This window comes from Trachypithecus francoisi, unplaced genomic scaffold (genome assembly GCF_009764315.1).
Source record: "Trachypithecus francoisi isolate TF-2019V2 unplaced genomic scaffold, Tfra_2.0 Lachesis_group1, whole genome shotgun sequence".
Taxonomy (NCBI): Eukaryota; Metazoa; Chordata; class Mammalia; order Primates; family Cercopithecidae; genus Trachypithecus; species Trachypithecus francoisi.
The window spans coordinates 62,991,296-63,012,693 of NW_022681454.1; the positions used below are offsets into that span (position 1 = coordinate 62,991,296).

The following is a 21,398-nucleotide window of genomic DNA, read 5'->3' on the forward strand; positions in this document are numbered from 1 at the left end:
TATTAATTGTGTAACTATTAGGAGCTTAGCTTAGCTCCATTCATGGCAAGGGACCTATACAGTTGGACCATATTTTATCTTTTATACCAAATATAAAAGATTTATACCTCTCCCTTCCACCTGTTTCATCAGCAGAAGCCAACCAAAACCCCCAGGTAAGAAAACCTATATGTAAGAGTTTGTATGGTTATCCTCCCAGGATTGAGAACTAGGCAGAGAAGAGTGGACTGCAAATGAGGAGCAGTAGTCGCATCTTTGCGCAGTGGGTCTTATTGGGTGGAATCTCCTTCATTGTCCCAACTCTTCTTCAGGCTCTGGGCTCCTTATTTGTTTGTTCCCTTTGCTTCATCAAATATAGGCCCATGACCAGCTCTACTGGGAGACCCTGAATGTCTCAATAGCCCTGTATTTTTTTTTTTTTTAAATCCTGTCCACTCTCTTTAAATACAGCTTTCATTAATTTTTTCCCATAAAGGGTCTCTGTTTCCTTCTGGGAACCTGTGTAATCAACTCTTGGTAGGTGATAAAATATAGGATAGAGTGATAGTCATAATGATAGCAATAGGTGCATATTACTGCTCGAATACTTTATTTATTTCGTGTGCCAGTTAGATCAGGGTTGGTTCCATCAAAATCACTGCAGTTTATTTCTTCTAAGATACCAGAGCAGTTTGGAAAATATCATTTATTGCATCTTCAACTAAAAATGGCAAAGAGTTTTTGCCAAAAACTTTTAGAGGCTGTGCTGCTTAATGTAGTTTGGTTGGAAGTCGTAACTTGGACAGTGGCATTGAGCAATATGGTGTGAGGAGGGTTGGTGAGAATTTCAGTAGTATTTTCAGTAGGTGCTGTGGGGATTGCTGCTGATGTGGAGGTGGCAGGCTCTGGTGTTGAAGAGATAGGTACTGTTGAGGAGGTGACTGTCATTGTGGGTTTTGTGGAAGTGCTGGTGGTGGTTGTTTTGGTAGGGGGATTTGTGATGATTGTTGTATCTGTAGTGGTAATATTTATTTGGGGCTCAGGGTTAGAGATAGGAAGGTAAACAGCAAGGAAAAAAGGAATAGGAGGAAATGGGGGTTTTAATATCCTAATAGGGCCTACATAGTAAGGTCTTAGTGGGAAATGTAGGTTTGGATAACCTTGAAAGAGTCGAGGTTGCCTAACAGGTTCCAATGGAAAGAGTTGAGATAGAATGACTGCTTGGCTAAATCGAGAAAAAGAAGATGGTGGAACTCGCCCTGGGACAAAGGGAAGAGAAAGTGGTGAATTAAGTCTTGAGCCATAGGGAGGTAGGGGACTTGGTGGAACCCATGTTGGCCTGTAGGGTAGAGGTGGTGGCAGCTGGCCAGGCAGATATGGTCTTCTGGGGAATCTTTGACTCTCACTGGGCTGTGGAGATAAAAACAAAGGCAAAAACAGTTTCTAAATTTGATCATTTAAAGTTCAAACATTAGGATGGACTATGTATTAGTATGTATACTATGTATACATTAGGACATACTAAGCCATAAGTCATATATTTCACTGAGAAAATAAGTTAGAAAAAATAAGGAATAGAAAATTTCTTGTTTATTCTGGATGCCTGTATAATCAAAGAGAAGTAGAATAGTATTAAATCAGAAAAAACAAAAAAAGTGGTAAGCTTGCTATCTGACCTGTAGGTTTTAGGGAGGAACCAAATCACCTTGATCGTGTATAAGAAAAGACCACCTTTGAACGTAGTTTCAAGTGGAGGTAAATACCCAGGTTGATTATCTGGGAAAATTCTTTCTTACTTCATTCTAAGAATTCAGTGAGATTCCAGACTCTGAACTGTTAATTATATAACTATTACATGCAACACTTCTTTCTAGGGACAAAGAAAACAGATTTAAGACACTGCTTATGTGAGTCTGAAATCCAGTGGAAGATATAACCCTCAAACGACAATACGAGGCAATACAACAAAAAGCCTATGGAGCCAGTATAGTATGTTGATTAAAATGAAGACACTGGAGTCTGATTGCTAGAGCCTCCTAGAACCAGTCTTTCCACTGTTGCATGCTAGCTGGGTGACTTGCTTATGGTTATCTCTGCCTGTTTCCTCATTCCTCAACTGGTTCTAGAAATAGTTCTTAGCCATTTATAGTGGTAGATAGGATTATATATAATCTATGGAAAGTGCTTAGACATAGTAAGGTAGAGTAAGGGCTCAATATAATTTTGAGTTATTTTGTACTCTATTAATAACAAACACAGCTTGTAGATGGTAGCAATTCAAGAAATAATTGATTAATACTGTAAACAATTCTAGCGATTTAGAGGAAAATTTTAATTTTTATCAAAGAGAGAGGACCAATTGCCATGTAGAGAAGATAGCATTTGAAATGAGGATAAAATAACAGAGTAGAAATGAGGAGGAAGAAGCCAAATTAGAATAATATCATAAGCAAATGAACAAGGTCAAGAAAATATAGGTTCTATTCTAGCAACCATCAGAAGACCAGTTTGCCTGAAACAAAAGCTTTAGGAAGGTGCAAGACTCTAGTCATTCTCCTACAACATTCAACTCCTTCCTGTGTCTCTGCCATACTGCCTTTAGAAACATCAAACTTTTGGATCAACTCTATGCAAACTACCTTCCCTAGTACTACTTCCATGGTGATGAACATTGCTGGATGAATGTCACAATCTCTAATGGTAGCAACACTGGAGAACTATAGTGTCTGTGTTTGTCCGGTGCATCAGCACTGCTAAATCATTTCCTCCCATTTTTCCCAAAAGGCTATCTTCTCAGCATCGATACCTCACTTCTACTTTTCTTGCTCCCCCCTACACCCATCAGAAGATGATCTTGCCTTCTATTTTACATAATTTAGGCCACCACACATGAGAACTTCTTCACTTTCTTGCCCTACACCTATAAAACTCACAAATATCTTGCTGTTCTCTCTTCCTGTTTAAGACCAGTCTCTTTACCTGGGTTTTATATCTACATCTTCTCCATCCCTAGGGTCTTTCTTCTCTTTTATTCTTGTAAAATAAACCTGTTTCTAATCCCTGTCTGCATTCTTTCAGCCTATAATATTGATTGATATCTCATGTATTAAAAAAATCTCATTCTTAACCTAGGGTACAACTGAAGCTTTCTTTACTAGCTTATCTCTCTCCATTCCTAGCCAGATAGTGAGGAAAGCTGGTTTAGATTTTCTGTTTCCACTTCCCAATTTCCCTTTTATCCTGGTTACTGTCCCCATCACACAACTGAATGTCTTGCAAACATCAGTGATGACTCAAAAATTCCAAGTCATTTCAGAGGGAGCCATAGTGATGTCTTGGTCACACGATCAGTTCCTCTTGTATCTACATTTGCCTCTTATATGTACATCTACAGGTCTTAGTTACCACCTTTTATTCTTGTAACATAAACACATTTATTTGGATTCTTTCTGGACTATTGATCCATGGACTTCCAAACCACAGGCTATCCAGGATCTTAGGCCTTATGGCCAGAAGAAGAAAAATAAGCCAGGTTTATAAAATTCTCTTTCTCTTTGTAACTTGAACTAGGAAATATTGAGATATGCTAATTAGAAGTAGGAACTAAAATGTGAATATTGTGAGATAAAAGGAGCCAGACAGAGGTTGGAGAATTAATAAGGGCCACGTGCAAACTAAGCTATAAGGACACAGGGACTCTGAGTAAAGAGAGCACATGTGAGGGAGGAATAGTACAGACAGAAGCAGGGATGCCATGAGAAGCAGAGACCAGTTTTTAGGGCTGCCTGCTTTTGCTGTGCCAGTTCTACTTTATATTTATTCTTGCATTGACTTCCTTATTTAAGGAAGGAAGAAAATATTTACTGAGAACTTGGCCGGGCATGTTTCCTTCCTTTAAGGAAAAAGGAGTCAATGCAAGAATAAATATAAATTAGAAGTAGCACAGCAAACTAAGGCAGCCCTAAAAATGCAAGAATAAATATTGTGAGTGGAACCCTCTTCTTTGCAACCAAATACGAAAGCCTGTACCACCATCCAATCTCATCTTTTGCCATTTCTTTCTCCTCACTCTGGCCATGTAGAACTAGTACTAGTTCTTTTAACATAATGAGCTCTTTCTGGTAGTCCCTGTGCCTTCATAAAAGCAATTCCTCTAGCTGAGAATGTTTCACTCCTGCCCTAATTTCCATTCACTTGGCAATCTCTTCCTTCAAAACGTTTAAGTGGCTTCACTCCCCTCCCCCAATACTTTGATATGAAAATTAAAAGAATTGTACAGAAAATACCTTTATACAATATAAAATCAGCCAAAATTTTACTTTTGTAAAGCTCTTATTGGAGACAAAAGCAAACTTCATCATCACTTTCTTTTTTTTTTTTTTGAGACGGAGTCTCGCTCTGTCGCCCAGGCTGGAGTGCAGTGGCCAGATCTCAGCTCACTGCAAGCTCCGCCTCCCGGGTTTACGCCATTCTCCTGCCTCAGCCTCCCGAGTAGCTAGGGCTACAGGCGCCCGCCACCTCGCCCGGCCAGTTTTTTGTATTTTTTAGCAGAGATGGGGTTTCACTGTGTTAGCCAGGATGGTCTTGATCCCCTGACCTCGTGATCCGCCCGTCTCGGCCTCCCAAAGTGCTGGGATTACAGGCTTGAGCCACCGTGCACGGCCCATCACTTTCTTTCAACAGTGATAGTAATTATTTGTTTTGATATTTTTCTCCACTTTTAGGCCATGTGCTATTTTACTGCTGTTGAAGGAGTAAGTTGTATCTTCTTTAGCTTTGTGTCTTTAGTATTTTAGTCAGTGCTTGGCATCTTTGTGAATAATAAAAGGTATGAGGAATTGAGGTAAGCTAGGTGTCTTTATTCTTTTTGTTGCTTCAGCACTTCTATTATAATACTTATAGTTACTTATAATATTGTATAGTGTAGTAATTATTAACTTCTTCAAACAATGTCTCTGTATTATTTATCATTCTGTCTCCAGTTTCTGGCACCTTGGAGGTTCTCAGTACATTTTTTTTTTTTAAACTGGGTCTTGCTCTGCTACCCAGGCTGGAGTGCAGTGGTGTGATCTCAGCTCACTTCAACTTCTGCCCCCTAGGCTCAGGTAATCCTCCCACCTCAGCCTCCAAAGTGCTGTGACCATGGGAGTGTGTCACCATATCCAGCTATTTTGTTTTGTATTTTCTGTGGATATGGGGCCTCACTATGTTGCCCAGGCTGGTCTCGAGCTCTCAAGCTTAAGCAATCCACCTGCCTTGGCCTCCCAAAAGTGCTGGGGTTAAAGGTGTGAGCCACTATGCCTGGCCAGGTTCTTAGTAGATGTTTTTGAATAAATGAATGTGGACTCAAATAAAATTGAGATATTAAGTCATGACTGCTAACATTAATGAAGACATAAGTGCCAAGAGGAAATAAATTAATTGTTTTAATCCTTTTGAGTTTGAAAAGTCATGGAAGTTTGTAGATGCAGATTGAAATATCAGAACTGGAGAAATCGATTTGGAAAGCACTGTTGGGTCAAAGCAATAAGTAAGAAAGTAATGAAGAAATGGCTGAAGACAGAAACTTGGACATCAATAAGAGAAAGCTGAGCAGCTAGTGAAGGAAAATCAGAGACAGGAGGAAACCCAGATGGTACAGTGCCATGGAAATTAAGTTCAAAGTGAGCTTTGATGAGCTGCTCTCTGGACCCTAAGCAGAGGTGGGGAGAAATCATGTGAAAAATTACACCTTACAGCAAATAGCTGACCCCTGACCTCCATTCTTATTATTTTTATCTTTTCCTATTCTCTTAACACAATTTTTTCACTAGCTAGTTTCCCTCGTCCACTGGCCAATGATGGTGAACTTTATAACCCTAGGCAAATGATGAAAATGCCTTCTAAAGGAGTCTACATTTGGGGCCAATTACCTCCACAAATGATAAGCTTATTTGAAACAGAATACAGAGCTGGCTATTTTGAGTTTCATTTTTCTTATTTCTTAAGGGAGGATAATAATAATAATTGTCACACTGGATTTCTGGAGAGATTAAACAGCGTACTTTTGTAATATACTTGTTGGCATATGTTAAACACTCCATAAGTGGAAGTGGTAACTTTAACATTATTATTATGCAGCCCACCTATATTTAAATTTGATTGTATTCTCTCTGTAGTTTTAACATTTGATGGTTTTAAATAATCAAAAATGATTTAATAATGTGTGAGTTCCATGAGGGCAGATATTTTTAAATTTATTATTTATTTGTTAAACACTTAAGGAGCTTAGATGCAATTTTGTTTTATAGATACATTGGAGTTAAGGCGCGGGGAGGTCGAAGCAGGGTCTTGTAGGTAGGGGTAAGGACTTTGTACCCCTGACTTCTAAGTGTTATGGAAAACCATTAGAAGGTTTTGAACAAAGGAATGATATGGCAATATTTACTTTGGAAAAGCATCTTTCTGGTTGTTGTGTGGAGAATAAACTACAGGGACAACGGTGAAAGCAGGGAGATCAGTTATTGTTGCAACAGGTAGGAAGTGATCATTGCTTGGCCTAGAATGGTAGCAGGAGGGTGGTGAGAAAGGGTAAGATTTAGATGATGGTTTGAAGGCAGAGTGGGCAATATTTGCTGAAGGAGTGGATCTGGGAAGTGATAGAGTCAACGATGATTTCAAGTTTTTTTTTTGACTTGAGCAACTGGATTTGTGCTAATAGATGGAGAAAGGGTAAGAGGATGGTGTCCTGGGACACGGACATTTAGGGATCAGGAAGAGGAGATGTGTCTGGAGAAGGAGACCAACAAGGAGTCGTCATTGAAGTAGGAGAAAAATCAGGAGAGTGGAGTTGAGGAAAAAGAAAAAACTCCCTTTAAGTAGGAAACTGATCATGTCAAATACAATTTAGACATAATTATCGTGGAGACTGAAAACTGATCCTTACACATGGTCATTTGGAGTACAATTTGACAAATGTGGTTTCATCAAAATGATGTGAGCAAAGTCTGCTTGGAGTTGACTTAGGACAGAACAGGAGAGAAAGTGAAGATGTGCAGAGGCGACCTTTTCAAATGGACCATGGTGGGAGTCATAAGATTAGTGGAGAATGAAAACAAACATATAGATGATATTACCTCATATTTATGTGCTGGTAGGAACAATCAATAGAGAGAAGGAAAAATTGCTGATGTAGGATGTTTAGATTTAGAGTAGATATGCAGGATAATTGGAGGAATCTCTTTGCATAGGGAAGAGGATGGGATCTACTGTACAAGTTGAGGGGTTGGTCTTAATATACACTGGGGTGATTTTAGTTCATCCCAGATAATAGAATAAAAGGCAGAAGATAGGCAAATAGATCAAGGCAAGTTAAAATTTTGTTTCTCCATTCACAAGTTATGTGAATTTGGGTAAGTTATGTAACCTCTCGTTACTTTCCTTATCTTTAAAAGAGAGAAAGTAACAGTATCTTCCACATGATGTTCTTTAGAAAAAATAATTAAAATGACAAATAATTTAGCATATTATTTTTGCATGCACACAGTTTAATGAAACATAAATTTTTTTGAAAACTCATGAATAATGTTGGGTTAATTTTATAATTATTTTGTAAATGAAGTATCAGGTTTTTACATGCCATTTTGCCTTGTTCACTGTCTCTGTAGACTGGGAGTTAGCAAACTAAGGCTGTGGGCCAAATGTAGTTTGCCTGTTTTGGTAAATAAAGTTTTACTGGAACATAGCCATGCCCATTCGTTTATTGTAGCTGCTTTCAAGCTACCTCAGCCAAGTTGACCACTTATTACAGGCCCTGAGAAGCCTACAATATTTCTTATCCGGCCCTTTTCAGAAAAAGTTTGTCAGTTCCCGCTCTGGCTATTGTTACCAATCTGTCCTGTATCCTCTGACAGTCATATACTCCTTGAAGTTAGAGGTCATGTTTATCAGTGTTTGTACCCTTCTTACACTATAGGTGACATTAAGTAAATATTCATGGATGCCATTCAGATATTTTAGAAGTTTCATTTTTTTCCTCCAAATCATTATGGATGATGGAAAGTAAGTGTGTGGGAAGAGACGGCATCTTTCTGAGGTCTTGTACTGACTTCATGTACTAAAGTGTTGCATGTCACTCAGAGTAAAACTAAGGCTCTGCAATAGCCCATGAGACCTGATGCAGCCTCACCCTCCTCTAACTCTCTAGTCTCACCTCCTGCTCCTAATACTTCCCACCTCACTCTCTACCAGCCATGCTAGCCTCCTTATTCTTCACACTAGGCAAGTGTACCCTACCCTACTCCAGAGTTTGGAACTTCCTGTTTCCTCTGCTTGCATGGTTGGCTTTTTCACCTCTTTCAGGTCTTTAATCAAATGCCATTTTCCACTGGGCAACCCTATCTAAAATCATATCCTTGTTCTACCCCCTACTAAAATTCCTTCTTCCCAAATTTTCTGCATCACATAGTCAGTTATTTTGTTTATGGCTTGTCTTCCCCAAGTAGAAATATAAGCTCCATGAGGTTAGAAACTTTTTGTCTGTTTTGTTCACTGCTGTTTACCCAGCATCTAGAATAGTGCCTGGTAAATAATAAGTGCTCAATTAGTATTTTGGGCTGAATACATTACCTGTATTTGGTGATAAGCAGAAATTTCTTTCACTTGGTTTCAGAATGCCATTTCCTTCCTTGCACATGGCAAGGAGCATAAGGCTCTCCCATGACAACATTTGAGCATTTATACAAACCCATAAGAAGTCCTCAGCCTTTCTCTGTTTGATTTCTCAGTTGACCAGGGCCTTGCTACTCAAAATGTTATTTGCTGACCAGCAGGTCAGCATCAGTATCACCTGGGGGCTTGTTAGAAATGTAGACTCATGGGGCTCAGGCAGACCTACTGGATCAGAGTCTGCAGTTCTACAAAATCCCTAGATGATTTGTGTCCCTGATAGAGTTTCTAGAGTTTGTAGAGTTTTGAGAACTACTGGCTGTCTTCGGTTATTTGATATCTGCTTATCATTGGTTTAGTTCAGGCTAAAGGTTTTGCTTCGCTTTTGGTAATTATTTTATCATAGCCCTTTCTGTAAAGTATTTTGTTTATGTTCCCTTTTTAAGCTTATTTTACTTTTTAAAAACTTCCATTTCCTATCCTTACAGATTAGAAACTGCCAGATTGACAGCTTAACCAGAGCAGTTTAGTGGAGAGATTGTGCTGCAAACAAAGGCTTCTCTATGTTAGGGATGGCAGGTATTGGCAAAAATGCTGTCCTTATTCATCTTGTGAGCATGGCAGATGTCCTTGTCAATCAAGAGATAAGTTACTTTTGAACTTACACTTGACCTATTATCCATCCCTGTGTCAGACTTCATATAGCCTATCCAATGGCACAAATGAACAGGTATGACTCTGAAACCTGGTTGTTATTACTTGGCGTCAACTACACAAAGGTCCACACACTCGTTGTGTCATTCCCCTAATACTTATTGAGGATTTATCTCATGTTCAGCTCTGTGCTATGTAAAGGAGCATCCCAAATAGTCCGTGGGTTTTTGTGAGGTTTGGGAGTAAAACTGTGCTCCAGAGTACATTGTAAATATATAAATACGAACTGTTATTTTTAATTTAAATTCTGGATAGTGCCTATCTCAAAATAGATAATCTCTGATATATTGAAAGTTTTAGATGCTAAGTACAATAAAGTTTCTTTATTTAGACTAACGCCTAAGACTGGTGTTAAGATTTACCAACTTTTCATGAGACAATGAATACAACAAGAAATTTTTGCTAGAGTGACATTAAAATGATGTCTTGTGGTTCTTGTTTTCTTATATCCAATAGTATTTAATTCTAACGTGAGAACATTTATGTATTAAACTCCTTTTTTTTAGGACATGGAATCCTCTGCTTCTTATATAAATGGGATTCTATACTCTTTCAAGGTAGAAAAGAATTTAAGTTGCATTTGTCTTGCAATTCAGGCTTCTGGAATAAAAATATGCCATTAATTCATATGAATCCTCAAAATGGATGCTTTATGTAGAGTTCCTCAGAAGTTGTCTATCCTCAGTATGAAACAGAAGGCTGTAGACAGAGAAACAAAGACAGCATTTCCTCTATTTTTGTCTCTGAAAAGTATTCTAGTCAACAACCTCTATTTCATTTCCCCCAACTTTCTCAAGTTTACTTGATCATGGATCTTTCTTTACCTTCTAATTTATTGTATAAAGTCTGAATTAGTGTTTATTAATGTTAGCAGAGAAGTCATATTTGGGGAATTCTACCAAAAACGTGGTATTCCAGAGTAATAAATTTGATAATAATTGTAATTATTGACTTACATTTTTTCATATGATGGATTGATTTAAGTTGAATTTACCTTGAAAGCTCTCTTCATATGTTTCATGCAATTATAACATAATAGCTTGAGAAGTAAATTTCAAGAAAATTTACTCAAGGGGTCTCAGACTTCAGCATGAGTAAGAGTATCCTAGAATGCAGGTTTCCAGGCCCCAAGATCAGCTATTCTTTTTTTCTCAGGTCTGGGATAAGGTCTGGAAATGTTCATTCTTAATAAGTAGATCAGGTGTTTCTGATATAGGTATCTCATGGAGTATAAAACTTTTATTTCAACCTCAGAAATATAATTTTTATACAAATGTTATTACATATCACTATATGCTTCAGAACAATACAAATGTCATTAAATATCAATAAAGAGATTTATACAAATGTCATTAAATATCAAAAAATGTTTCAGAACAATAATGCTACTTTATTTGTGTCATTGCTAGGGTCTATTGATATTTATTTATTCACTAGTTTCTCTTAGGTAGGTACTATACTAGGAAAAGAAGACCTAATCTGTGAAGATCCCAATTTGGAATTCGACTTTGGTATTTCTGTGTCAACCACCACTAGGCCCAACACACAGTGGATTATCAGTAATTACTAAGAAATGAGACAAATAGGGCTCTTTCTCTCCTCGCAAGCCCACCCAACCCCAGCATATGCTAGGGAAATTTGTCTTACTCTGAAATTCATATTATGCTGTGATGTTTTTGGCTATGGCACTTATCACTTGTTACTTTGCATTATGTATTTTTGGATCTCCTATAAAGCTTTAACAAATGCTTTTCAAACGTTTGAATTAGGGTAAGTGCTTCTTGAGTGAATGATTTCTTTTTCTGTTTTTATTTTTTTTCCCAAGTGAGTAGCACTTTAATTTCCAGTCAGTTAAAGGAATATTTTAGTCATAACGAATATATTTTCAGGCATCAGAAAGGCTTTCTGATTTTAGTTTTTACAAATATTTTCAATAAAAAACTATTGTACAATCAACAATCCTTGCATTGATATATCATGTTGTCTTTTTAGAAAATTTATCATGAAGCTCCAACTGTATACTTTCTTATTTCCTACAGCTTTAAAACATTTAGTAAGCTTATATTATATTTTTCTGATAATTTGATGGTAGTCCTTTTGAAAAAGAAATAAAAAGGAACAGATGTTTCTAAATAAGAGCTAGCTCTCCTAGATACAACCTGCCCTGTGTCCTCTTTCTGCAGTCCACTGTCCCTTCACGCTTAGCAACCAATGACTAGATGGTTACTCATAAATGAGAAAGGAAAAGGAAAGCAAGAACAAGTCCATAATGATTCACAGCTTGACACTCTATTTTTATATACAGGACAAAATTATTGGCATCAAAACTTTCTTTGAAGTCATGATTAACAAGAAGTATGACAAGTAAATTTAGAATTGAGGGAACTTACTGTAAAACATGAAATAAGAGCCAACAGGCCCAAGAGGAAATTTAATTTCATTCTTTAAAGTTGCTCCTAAAAACAGACCAAAGATTATCCACAGTTAGCCAAATCAATCAACAGTGTTTTTCAGAATAAAAAATTTAAAAGCATTTTAATGCTTGTTATGTAAAATGATGAAGAAAGACCAACATAACCTTTGAAGACGTGCTTGATATTTTGGGGAAAGGAAGCAGCATAGATGCACAGCAATACTGTCATGTTTGTGGTTTTTAAAAATAAAAAATGGCACTACTTTATTTTATGAAAGGTAATTTTCAGATAATTATTGAAAGTACATTTTAAAATTAAAGCATTTTTGGAAATTCCTTGTTGCCTTTAGTGGTGACTACCTTGGAACATAACTAATTAGGGTATACTGTTAGTGCGTTTACTTAAAATTAATCAAAACTTACAGATTTCCACAGATTTGTGACCTAAATATTGTCAATGTGACAGGACTGTTGTAAAAAACAACTTCTTAATGCAATTATTGTGTTATTACTATTAGATCTGTCTGAAGCAAAAGAAATTGTGTAATGTGTATTTTTCCTTAACATCACTCTCCTGAAGTATAATTACTTTCATATGATTTTTAACAAGTTATTCCAAAAGTCAATTATTGTCTATCAGTGTGTGAATTAGAAAAAAGAGGTTTTTGTCCTAATTTGTTTATAATTTTCAACAATATTTAGTAAGCACATGGCACTCTGGGTTCTGGGAAGGCAAAATTCAAGCACATAGGCTGACAGATTGTTCTGGGGTCCATGTGGTATCTGTCATTTGCATTAGCCTTGAAAGTAACATAAGACAGATTGATAGGTCCTATAGTTGTATGTGCATGTGTCTACCCCCTTAAAATAGCTTTTTTCTAATATATTTTCATATTAGAAAGCAGTTTAGCAGTACATAAGAAACATAACTCAAACAAGAACAGAAATGCAAATCTATCTTATACACCTTTTGAAGACTCATCTACTCAGGATTGATTTTAGAGACCATAAAATATAGCAGTGGAAAAAGTCAATAGATTGTGAAATTGGATGTAAATTGTGCAACTAATCAATGTGAATGTTCTTGACACTTTTTCAGAAATTTTAAGGAATTTTACCACTGACAATGATTTTTTTTTTAAAACACATCTGAGATTTTTAGGTAACATGACTATTTCCATCAAAAGTCATGAGGGTGATATTCTTGAGAATATGAACAAGAGCTAGAATTCCAAAGTGAAAATTCTTACATTCATACCTCTATATACCTACCTTGGTAGAAGATTCTTCTTTGGAACAAATTACTGCTTAATCTTACTCTTGCCAGATACTCAATTTAGGTAGCCACAATTTAAAAGTCCAAGAAGAGAAGGAACTTTGATGGAAAAGCGTTTCTTCTTAAATACCTCTGTCTTGATTTTTATTGGAGTTAAGAGAAAGGTTGAGAGAGGGTAAAGTTCTGTATTGATATTCTTTACTGAAACAAAGAAATGATAGTTGCAGTTGCCAGTTTGGCAGCTTCATCTGCAGAACTGTGATCCAATCACTGTTCTAGCAGGCCCTGGGGCAGCACACAGAATGCTGGAGTAGAGTGGTTTTCAAACTTGACTGCACATCACAACTATCTGGGGAGCTTTAAAAAAAATTCCAGTTCTCAGACCTTACCCCAGAACAATTTATCAAAAGTTATGGGGCAGGAAGACAGGCAAAATAATTTAATTTTGTTTTAAAAATTTTATTAATTTTATTTATGGTTTTTTTTCCTTCCAAATTTTATTTTAGGTTCGGGGTATCTGTGTAGGCTTGTTACAGGAGCAATTTGTGTGTTGCTGGGGTTAGCTGTACAAATTATTTCATCACCCAGGTAGTGAGCACAGTACTCAATCGGTAGTTTTTTGATCCTCACCCTCCTCCCGCTCTACACCATCAAGGAGGCCCTGGTGTCTATTGTTCCCTTCTGTGTGTTCCTGTGTACTCAATGTTTAGCTCTCATTTATAAATTAGAACTTGCAGTATTTGGTTTTCTGTCCTTGAATTCGTTTGCTTAGGATCATGGCTTCCACCTGCATGCATGTTGCTGCAAAGGAACACGAGAATTAAAAAACTCCCCAAGTTATTGCAAAGTGAAGCTTTGTTTGGGAACCACTGCTGTTAAATGCTATAGATACTGAAGTTTTAATGTGTCTATATATATGTATTAGAACTGACATATATATATATGTGTGTATGTGTATATATATATATAAATAAAGAGTTGGTTTATTTGAGAAGAAGCTTATCTGGGAAGAAGGAATTTAAAGAATGGAAAAAGTAGGCAGTTGAAATAAATTCTTTGTCTTAATTTTGAAAATAACAGGAGATATCTAGTGGTAGGAGATAATTAGGAAATAGAATCCTTCTAGTTTCTTATTTTCAATTTCATATTTCTTTCCCAAATGCATCGTTTTATTTAAATATATTATACACATGCATTTGAGCTACTTAAAATGTTAAATAGATAGAAATTACTTAATACATTTTTCTGAAGTTAATAATGAATATCTGGACTGCTTAACAGATAATAAATTCTCCAATATATGTTGCATTCTGTAAATATGTGGTGTTATCCCATTATCTAAACCAGATGGATAAATACAATGTACACTAGTCTACCAAAGATGGGAGGTATGGGAACATTACACCATCTATTTTACATTTATGGCAAAAGGATGTAGTAAATTACACAATTTTATGTATAAGATGAAGGCGGGTACTGAGAAATTTAGTCATATGTAATAAAATCTATTCAGTTGAGAGGAAATTACCATATGCTAGAAGACATTATGCTTTATTTTCTAATAGCCATAATTTGTTGAATCCTTACCATGTCCTAGACTATGTGCTAATCACTTTATATAGATTAGCTCTCATGCTCACAACAACCCCTTGCAATGTATGTTATTATTATATTACTGATTAGATAATAAATTAGAGAGGAGTCACATAACTTGCTCAAATTCACTAAAATAGCTGAGATAGGAATTGACCTTAAATTTGCCATATTTGAGAGCTTGATTTTTCCCCCTAATTATGCTACTTTGTCTCTCAAATCCAATTATTTGAACCACTGAAGTGATTAATATATTTTTAATAGTAGCACTCATTGACGCTTGAATGTAACTCATCAGTAATACATGAAATCTATTTAGGGAGTAGTAAACCGAATTTAGAGGATGGATAGAGCAGAACAGAAGTAAATATCAGATTGCATTATATATAGGTACTTTTCAGGATATATTATATGGTTATACATGTGGATGTACTAGGTTATTATGTAAAATATATGTTTTCTGTCAGCTGCAGTCAATAAAATGTAAGAGTCTTTCGTTATAGGGTAGTTTAGTGATTGTGTGTAGCATTCAAGTCAGATAGCCTAAGTTGAAATGTCACCTCTCCTTCTATTAGCTGTGTTTTATATGATCAGCTATTTAATCCAATTATGCCTCAACACTGTCATTTACAAAATAAGATAGTAATACTTCTACTTCTTGATATTGTTCTGAGGATTAAATAAATAGGAGATAGAAAATTGTGACCCATGTTATTAGTAAGTGTTAGCTTTTCAGTGGGAATGTCTTTCTTCCATCATGCGATTTTTAAAATATTCTGGGTGTGATGAATCTCTAGTAAAGGGGTAAAACACATTCAAATTTAAAAGGTGACTTAAAAGCTTTTGGTAGTGAATGGGGAATTAAGTTTGAATTGATCTTAAACTACCTAGTTTTCTTTGCCTCTGTCTTTCTCAATGACAAGTTGACAATTAGAACTCTTGTCTCATTTGTTAGTATGCTGATTATAGACAGTTTTGTTTCTGTACCCTTCTATGACTCAGGAAATCCTTTAAGTTAATATCTAATACTTCCTGAATTGTTACCTTCTCTAGTAACATGCTCATTTTGTGAAAAAGGTGAACAACTTCTTTTTCTGCTTGGTGTTGTAAATTGTTTTGATGCCCAGTATATTTTCAGCCAAGTGTTTTAAGAACAAGATGTGATTTGTTGTTGTAATGAATCACTGGATATGAAGGACTTAAGAATGAACACTATCAAAATTAAAATAATTTCTGCATGACTCATAGTCAACAAAGGATTAGTTTCCAAAGCAGGTGGAAGCACATTTCTTTTCAAAATAAAAACTGTTATTCAAGAGAAATTTTAATTAACACCTGGCTTTAAAAGATCTTGACTAGATATTTTCTAGAACAATACTTAAAGCAACAATTGCCTTTTGTTAAGAAAATTCAAGTTCCTGGTGTAGTGTCACTGCTGTTGGTGAATAAAATTACTTATCATGACACATTTCTGATCAAGAAACTGTTTTCATAGCAAAATTAGCAAAATAATGTGATTATGAGCTCATGCATATGAAGTTCATTCTTCTTACCACATAGCCCATCACAGAGAATCATCTAGTCTAATAAAACAGTACAATGGCCTACTGAAGACTTTATGATACCAGTTGAGAGTATATACCCTCTAAGAATAGGTTCTATTTTATAGGATGCAGTACATGCTTTCCATCAGTGACCAACATATGCATCCAGCTTTCCCAGGGCCAGAATTCATGGGAACAGAAATTAAGGCTCCTCTTATTATTACAACGAATAGCCCACTCATAGAATCTTTGCTTTCTGTCTTTGTAGCTTTGAGTTATGCTAGTTTGGAGGTCTTGGCTCATAAGGGAGGAATTAGAACATTTTGATTTCCTCATGTCACTGAACAAAAATAAGTTAGTGTTACTCTACTGGTTAGCAGGATTGTTCCTGATTACCAAGGGGGAAATTGGGTTGCTGCTAAAAAAGAGGAACACAGAGGGCTGTCTGGATTTCAGGAGATTCTCTGTAGCACTATTTAGTATATTCATGTCCAAAGGTGAAAATTAAGGGGAAACTACTACAACCAAGAAAATGTATGACCACTGAGGATTCAAATACTTCAGAAATGAAGGTTTGAGTCAAGCCTTTAGGAAAGGAAACCTGGTCAGTGTTGAACTCTGTTGTTTTTCCAACATGTACAAAGGCAGCCTCATTAAATCCTCTCAGAGATTCCAGGACCAGCCTTCCAGCATTCCTCCCTACTGGACTAGGTCTTAGACAAAAAGGACCATTCCTGTACACATAGAGAGACCAGCACAAGCCAAGAAGTTCTACTTTTTCATAGGTTTGCTTTTCATACTGTGTGACCTCTCTTGCAAGCTTCTAAATTTCAATAATTTCATACATTACCCTTCTTTCCTCAGCCCTAGGAGTCTTAGCTTCTTTCTGTAGTTGCTACCTCCATGAGGTACCTCCAGTGCTCTCATTTTGCCTTTTCAGTTACCCAGTTAACAATTCTTGCTGCCTAGTCAATGATACTTGATATTAAATTCTTTTAAAAATAACTGATATTATTGCTGCCTTCTGACAGCACCATAACTGATGCAGTGACTGATGGCTGCAACACCCACTAGGCTCCACTAGTAGTAATAGTCTTGATGTCCAAACTCACTAGACTAAAGATTCATCACATACCAAGTTTATTTAGCATTTACTTAGAAAGTATACAGAACAGGTAATAATATAGAACACCCGACAAATACCTTGCTGGAGAATTGGTAAACTTTAGGCACAGCTTCCTATGTATGTCCCAGCCATTCTGAACCTGGGATGTATATGGTCATGAGAAACAAGTTTGAGTGTGGTTGGAAAACTTCAGTTCAGAGAAACTTTAATGATATATGGATTGCACGGAAATCTGATGTATTTGATGAGTCATTACTGGCTGTGCTAGAGGCTCAGAGTAGAGGGATATTTCTATGGGAATACTATGGCCAGTCTAAACTACAGCAATATGCCCCTTATAAATGTGATCTCTTCTGTTACTCCCTTAAAGTCAGAGTGCTGAAAACAAAAGTTAAAATTTCGTAGTTGGCAATATTTCTTCTTCACCTCCTTAGATAACACAGGTTCCTTTGAGGCCAGTTCCATTCAGTTCTACACTCTGACGTCTGCTTATGTGATCACCTATTCTCATTTCATTTGTTAGTTATATTGCTATTTGCTTGAAGTCAGGCTGGGTGACTTAAATTTTCTTTTCTGTTGTTTTCTTTCAACTTTCACTTTGGGTTCATGGGGTACATATGCAAGTTTGTTACCTGGGTATATTGGATAATGCTGAGGGTGGAGTGTGAATGATATCAGCATTCAGGTACTAAGCATAGTACCCAATAGGTAGACTTTCAGCCCTCACCTCCTCTCACTCCCTCTCCCCTCTAATAGTTCCCAATGTCTGTTGTTCCCATTTTTATGTCCACTGTACTCAAATTAACTCCCACTTAAAAGTGAGAACATGCAATATTTGGTTTTCTGTTCCTGTGTTAATTTGCTTAGGATAATGGTCTACAGTTGCATCTATGTTACGCAAAGGGCATATTTTTATTTTTTTTTATGGCTGTGTAGTATTCCATGGTTTATATGTAGCACATTTTCCTTATCTGATCCACTGTTGATGCACATTTAGGTTGATTCCATGTCTTTGCTATTGTGAATTGTGCTACAATGAACATACCAGGTGCATGTGTTTCTGGTAGAATGATTTATTTTCCTATGGGTATACATATAGTCGTGATAGTTCTGTTGTTAGCTCTTTGAGGAATCACCACACTACTTTCCACAATGGTTGAAATAATTTACTCTCCCACCAACAGTGTTTAAGTGTTTCTGTTTCTCTGAAACCTCATCAGCATCTGTTATTTTTTGACTTTTTAATAAAAGTCATTCTTACCAGTGTGAGATAGTGTCTCATTGTGGTTTTGACTTGCATTTCTCTGATGATAAGTGATATGGAACATTTTTGCATATGATTTTTGGTCACTTGCATGTCTTCTTTTGAGAAGTATCTGTTCATGTCTTTTGCCTATTTTTTTTGATGGGGTTGTTTGTTTTTCTTGCTCAATTGTTTAAGTTCCTCATAGATTTTAGATATTAAATCTTTGTCAGATGTGTAGTTTGAGAATATTTTCTCCTGTTCTACAGGTTGTTCATTTACTTTGTTGTTAGTTTCTGTTGCTGTGCAGAGGCTCTTTAGATTAATTAGGTCCCACTTGTAAACTTTTGTTTTTGTTGCAATTGGTTTTAAGGACTTAGTCATAAATTCTTTGCCAAGGCAAATGTCCAGAATGATATTTCCTAGACTTTTAAAAATAGAATTCTTACAGTTTCAGTATTTATTCTTAAAATTTAAGTCTTTAATCCATCTCGAGTTAATATTTGTATATGGTGAAAGGTAGGGGTCCAGTTTCATTCTTCTTCACGTGGCTAGCCAGTTATACCAGCATCATTTATTGATTAGGGACTCCCTTCCTTGTTGCTTGCTTTTGTTGACTTTGTCAAAGATCAGATGGTTGTAGGTGTGTGGCTTTATTTCTGGGTTCTCCATTCTGTTCTATGTGTCTGTTTCCACTGGATGTCCCATCCAACCCCTAGCTTCTCTCATCTTACATCTTGTAACCTCAGTGACTTCTCTATTTCAGCTACTCACTGCCGCAGTCACACATTGGATTGCTATTACACTAACATATCCTGTTTCTAAATTGCTCATTCACACATCTCACTCCAGAATGACAACTGCCTCTCCTTCGAGTTTACAAGTTTAACTGTTCCCACTGGAAACACCAGTTGATTGACCTAATGACTTTCTCTCCATCCATCAACTCTCTTTAACCTTTCTCTCCTTATTCAGCATAGGGTCAATAGTAGATTACTAAAGTGACATTCTTTCTCATCCCTAAATAGGTATTAAAATTTTTATTATTATGAATAACAGTTAAGAAATACATTGAACAACATGTCCCAGTATGTATAAAGGTGAATGTATTTGTCAGAACAAGGGGTATGAAGTACAATGCGCTCTATTGTTCCATTCCATTCTATTAATCTCATTCCATTGAATTCCATCTAATCCTATGTTATTTAATTTCATTCAATTATATTTCATTGAAGCTATTTCTTATCTGGGGTGGAGAATAAATTCCCTGCTATGGCTTCATTTGGCCATATGGATTCCAACCCATTTCAGCTAGTTCTTTGATCTCATAAGCAGAGGGAGTGTTTCAGCAACTTGTTTCTTTTCTTATCTGCCATCTTGTAAACTTAAGAATTTCTGTTAGTTATGGTTTCTTTAACTCTTCAGGACACTGTGTTAGTCAGGGTTCTCTAAAGGGACAGAACTAATGGAATACATATATTAAGTATTAACTCACAGGATCACAAGGTCCCATAATAGGCCGTCTGCAGGCTTGTGAACTACTTGTGAATCCTTGTGAATTACTCATCAGGGCCCAGTGTACTTAGCTGACGTGTGGGGATGAGATGAGAGGAATGGGTATACATGATGTCTTCTTTATATTGTTATTTCATCCTGATTCAAGGTATTACTTAATTTTTTTTTTTCTGAGATGGAGTTTCACTCTTGTTGCCCAGGCTGGAGTGCAATGGTGGGGTCTGGGCTCACTGCAACCTCCATTTCCCAGATTCAAGTGATTCTCCTGCCTCAGCCTCCCAAGTAGCTGGGATTACAGGTGCTCGCCACCATGCCTGGCTAGTTTTTGTATTTTTAGTAGAGACAGGGTTTCACCATGTTGGCTAGGCTGGTCTTGAACTCCTGACTTCAGGTGATCTGCCTGCCTCAGCCTCCCAAAGTGCTGGGATTACAGGCGTGAGCCACCACGGCCAGCCCATAGTTTTATTTTTATTTGCAGAATATCTGAGTCTCTAATTTGCATATTTATAAAGATAAGGGATCTATGTTTTTGCTCTTGGACTGTTCACAATGTAGAGGAGATGGAGTGGATAAAATGGGATATTGCAGTAAGTGGCAGAAATGCGTAGACTCTCTGAACAGGATGCCAGACTAGGAAGAATTAATGAGCAATTTGAGGGTAGGGATTCTGTCTGATTAACTTTATACACAAAATTGACTGTAAAGTTCTGATATGTAGCAAAAACTAATTGAATGAAGGATTAGAATGGACTTGAAAAAATTGTTTAGCAGTTTTTATGAAGGGACTTGGAAAAGAAGCAGAGAGATTTTGGTGCAGGAGCTGTGTTAGCCAAACACTGTAAGATGAATTGAGTTTTGATTAAGGAGCTTTCTTGTGGGGGAAAAATTTGGGGCAATATATGTGCTTACAAGGAGATGAGGGAAGTGCTACATCTGGTGGTTAAAATGGCTGCAAGTAAGGAGATGGTGCTTGTATATGTTTGTGTATGTGCATATTAAATTAAGAAAAAAAAAAGATCCAAACATACGTATAGTACCTAGAGACAATATTTGGGAGAGAAACAAAGGTTCTGCATGACCTCCAAACTCACAGTTTCAAACATTCGACCCTCTGCCACCCTATTTGTATTTTTTTGGCTCACTTTAATTATTCACCCCTTCCAATAAACCTGCTATCTATTGACCTTTCCAGCTAATTTTTGTTTCCTGTCCTTCTCTCATGCTAGTCAGAGGCAGAGAGTGTTTCAGGCATATACTCGCCTTATTTTAAAAAGAGTCAGCTCTCATTGTGGTATTTACACACAACCTATGTGAAACTTGTGATGCATTCCAAGGGAAATGCAGACACT

The 21,398-nt window shown here is 36.6% G+C and overlaps 1 protein-coding gene across 2 annotated transcripts; it reads right to left on the bottom strand.

Annotated features, from left to right (window-relative positions):
* Positions 1–572: 572 nt before the first annotated feature.
* Positions 573–13,123, bottom strand: OPRPN (opiorphin prepropeptide). Of its 2 annotated transcripts, XM_033214516.1 has the most exons (4): positions 13,025–13,123; positions 11,730–11,795; positions 11,499–11,554; positions 573–1,389 (listed from the first exon to the last, which is right to left on the bottom strand). In XM_033214516.1, exons 2-4 carry the CDS (start codon positions 11,778–11,780, stop codon positions 1,113–1,115), a joined length of 384 nt encoding a protein of 127 aa, XP_033070407.1. In that variant the 5' UTR covers positions 11,781–11,795; positions 13,025–13,123; the 3' UTR covers positions 573–1,112. The 2 variants fall into 2 exon arrangements, with proteins under 2 accessions (XP_033070407.1, XP_033070406.1); XM_033214515.1 differs by lacking the exon at positions 11,499–11,554 and having other exon boundaries at positions 577–1,389.
* Positions 13,124–21,398: the final 8,275 nt, after the last annotated feature.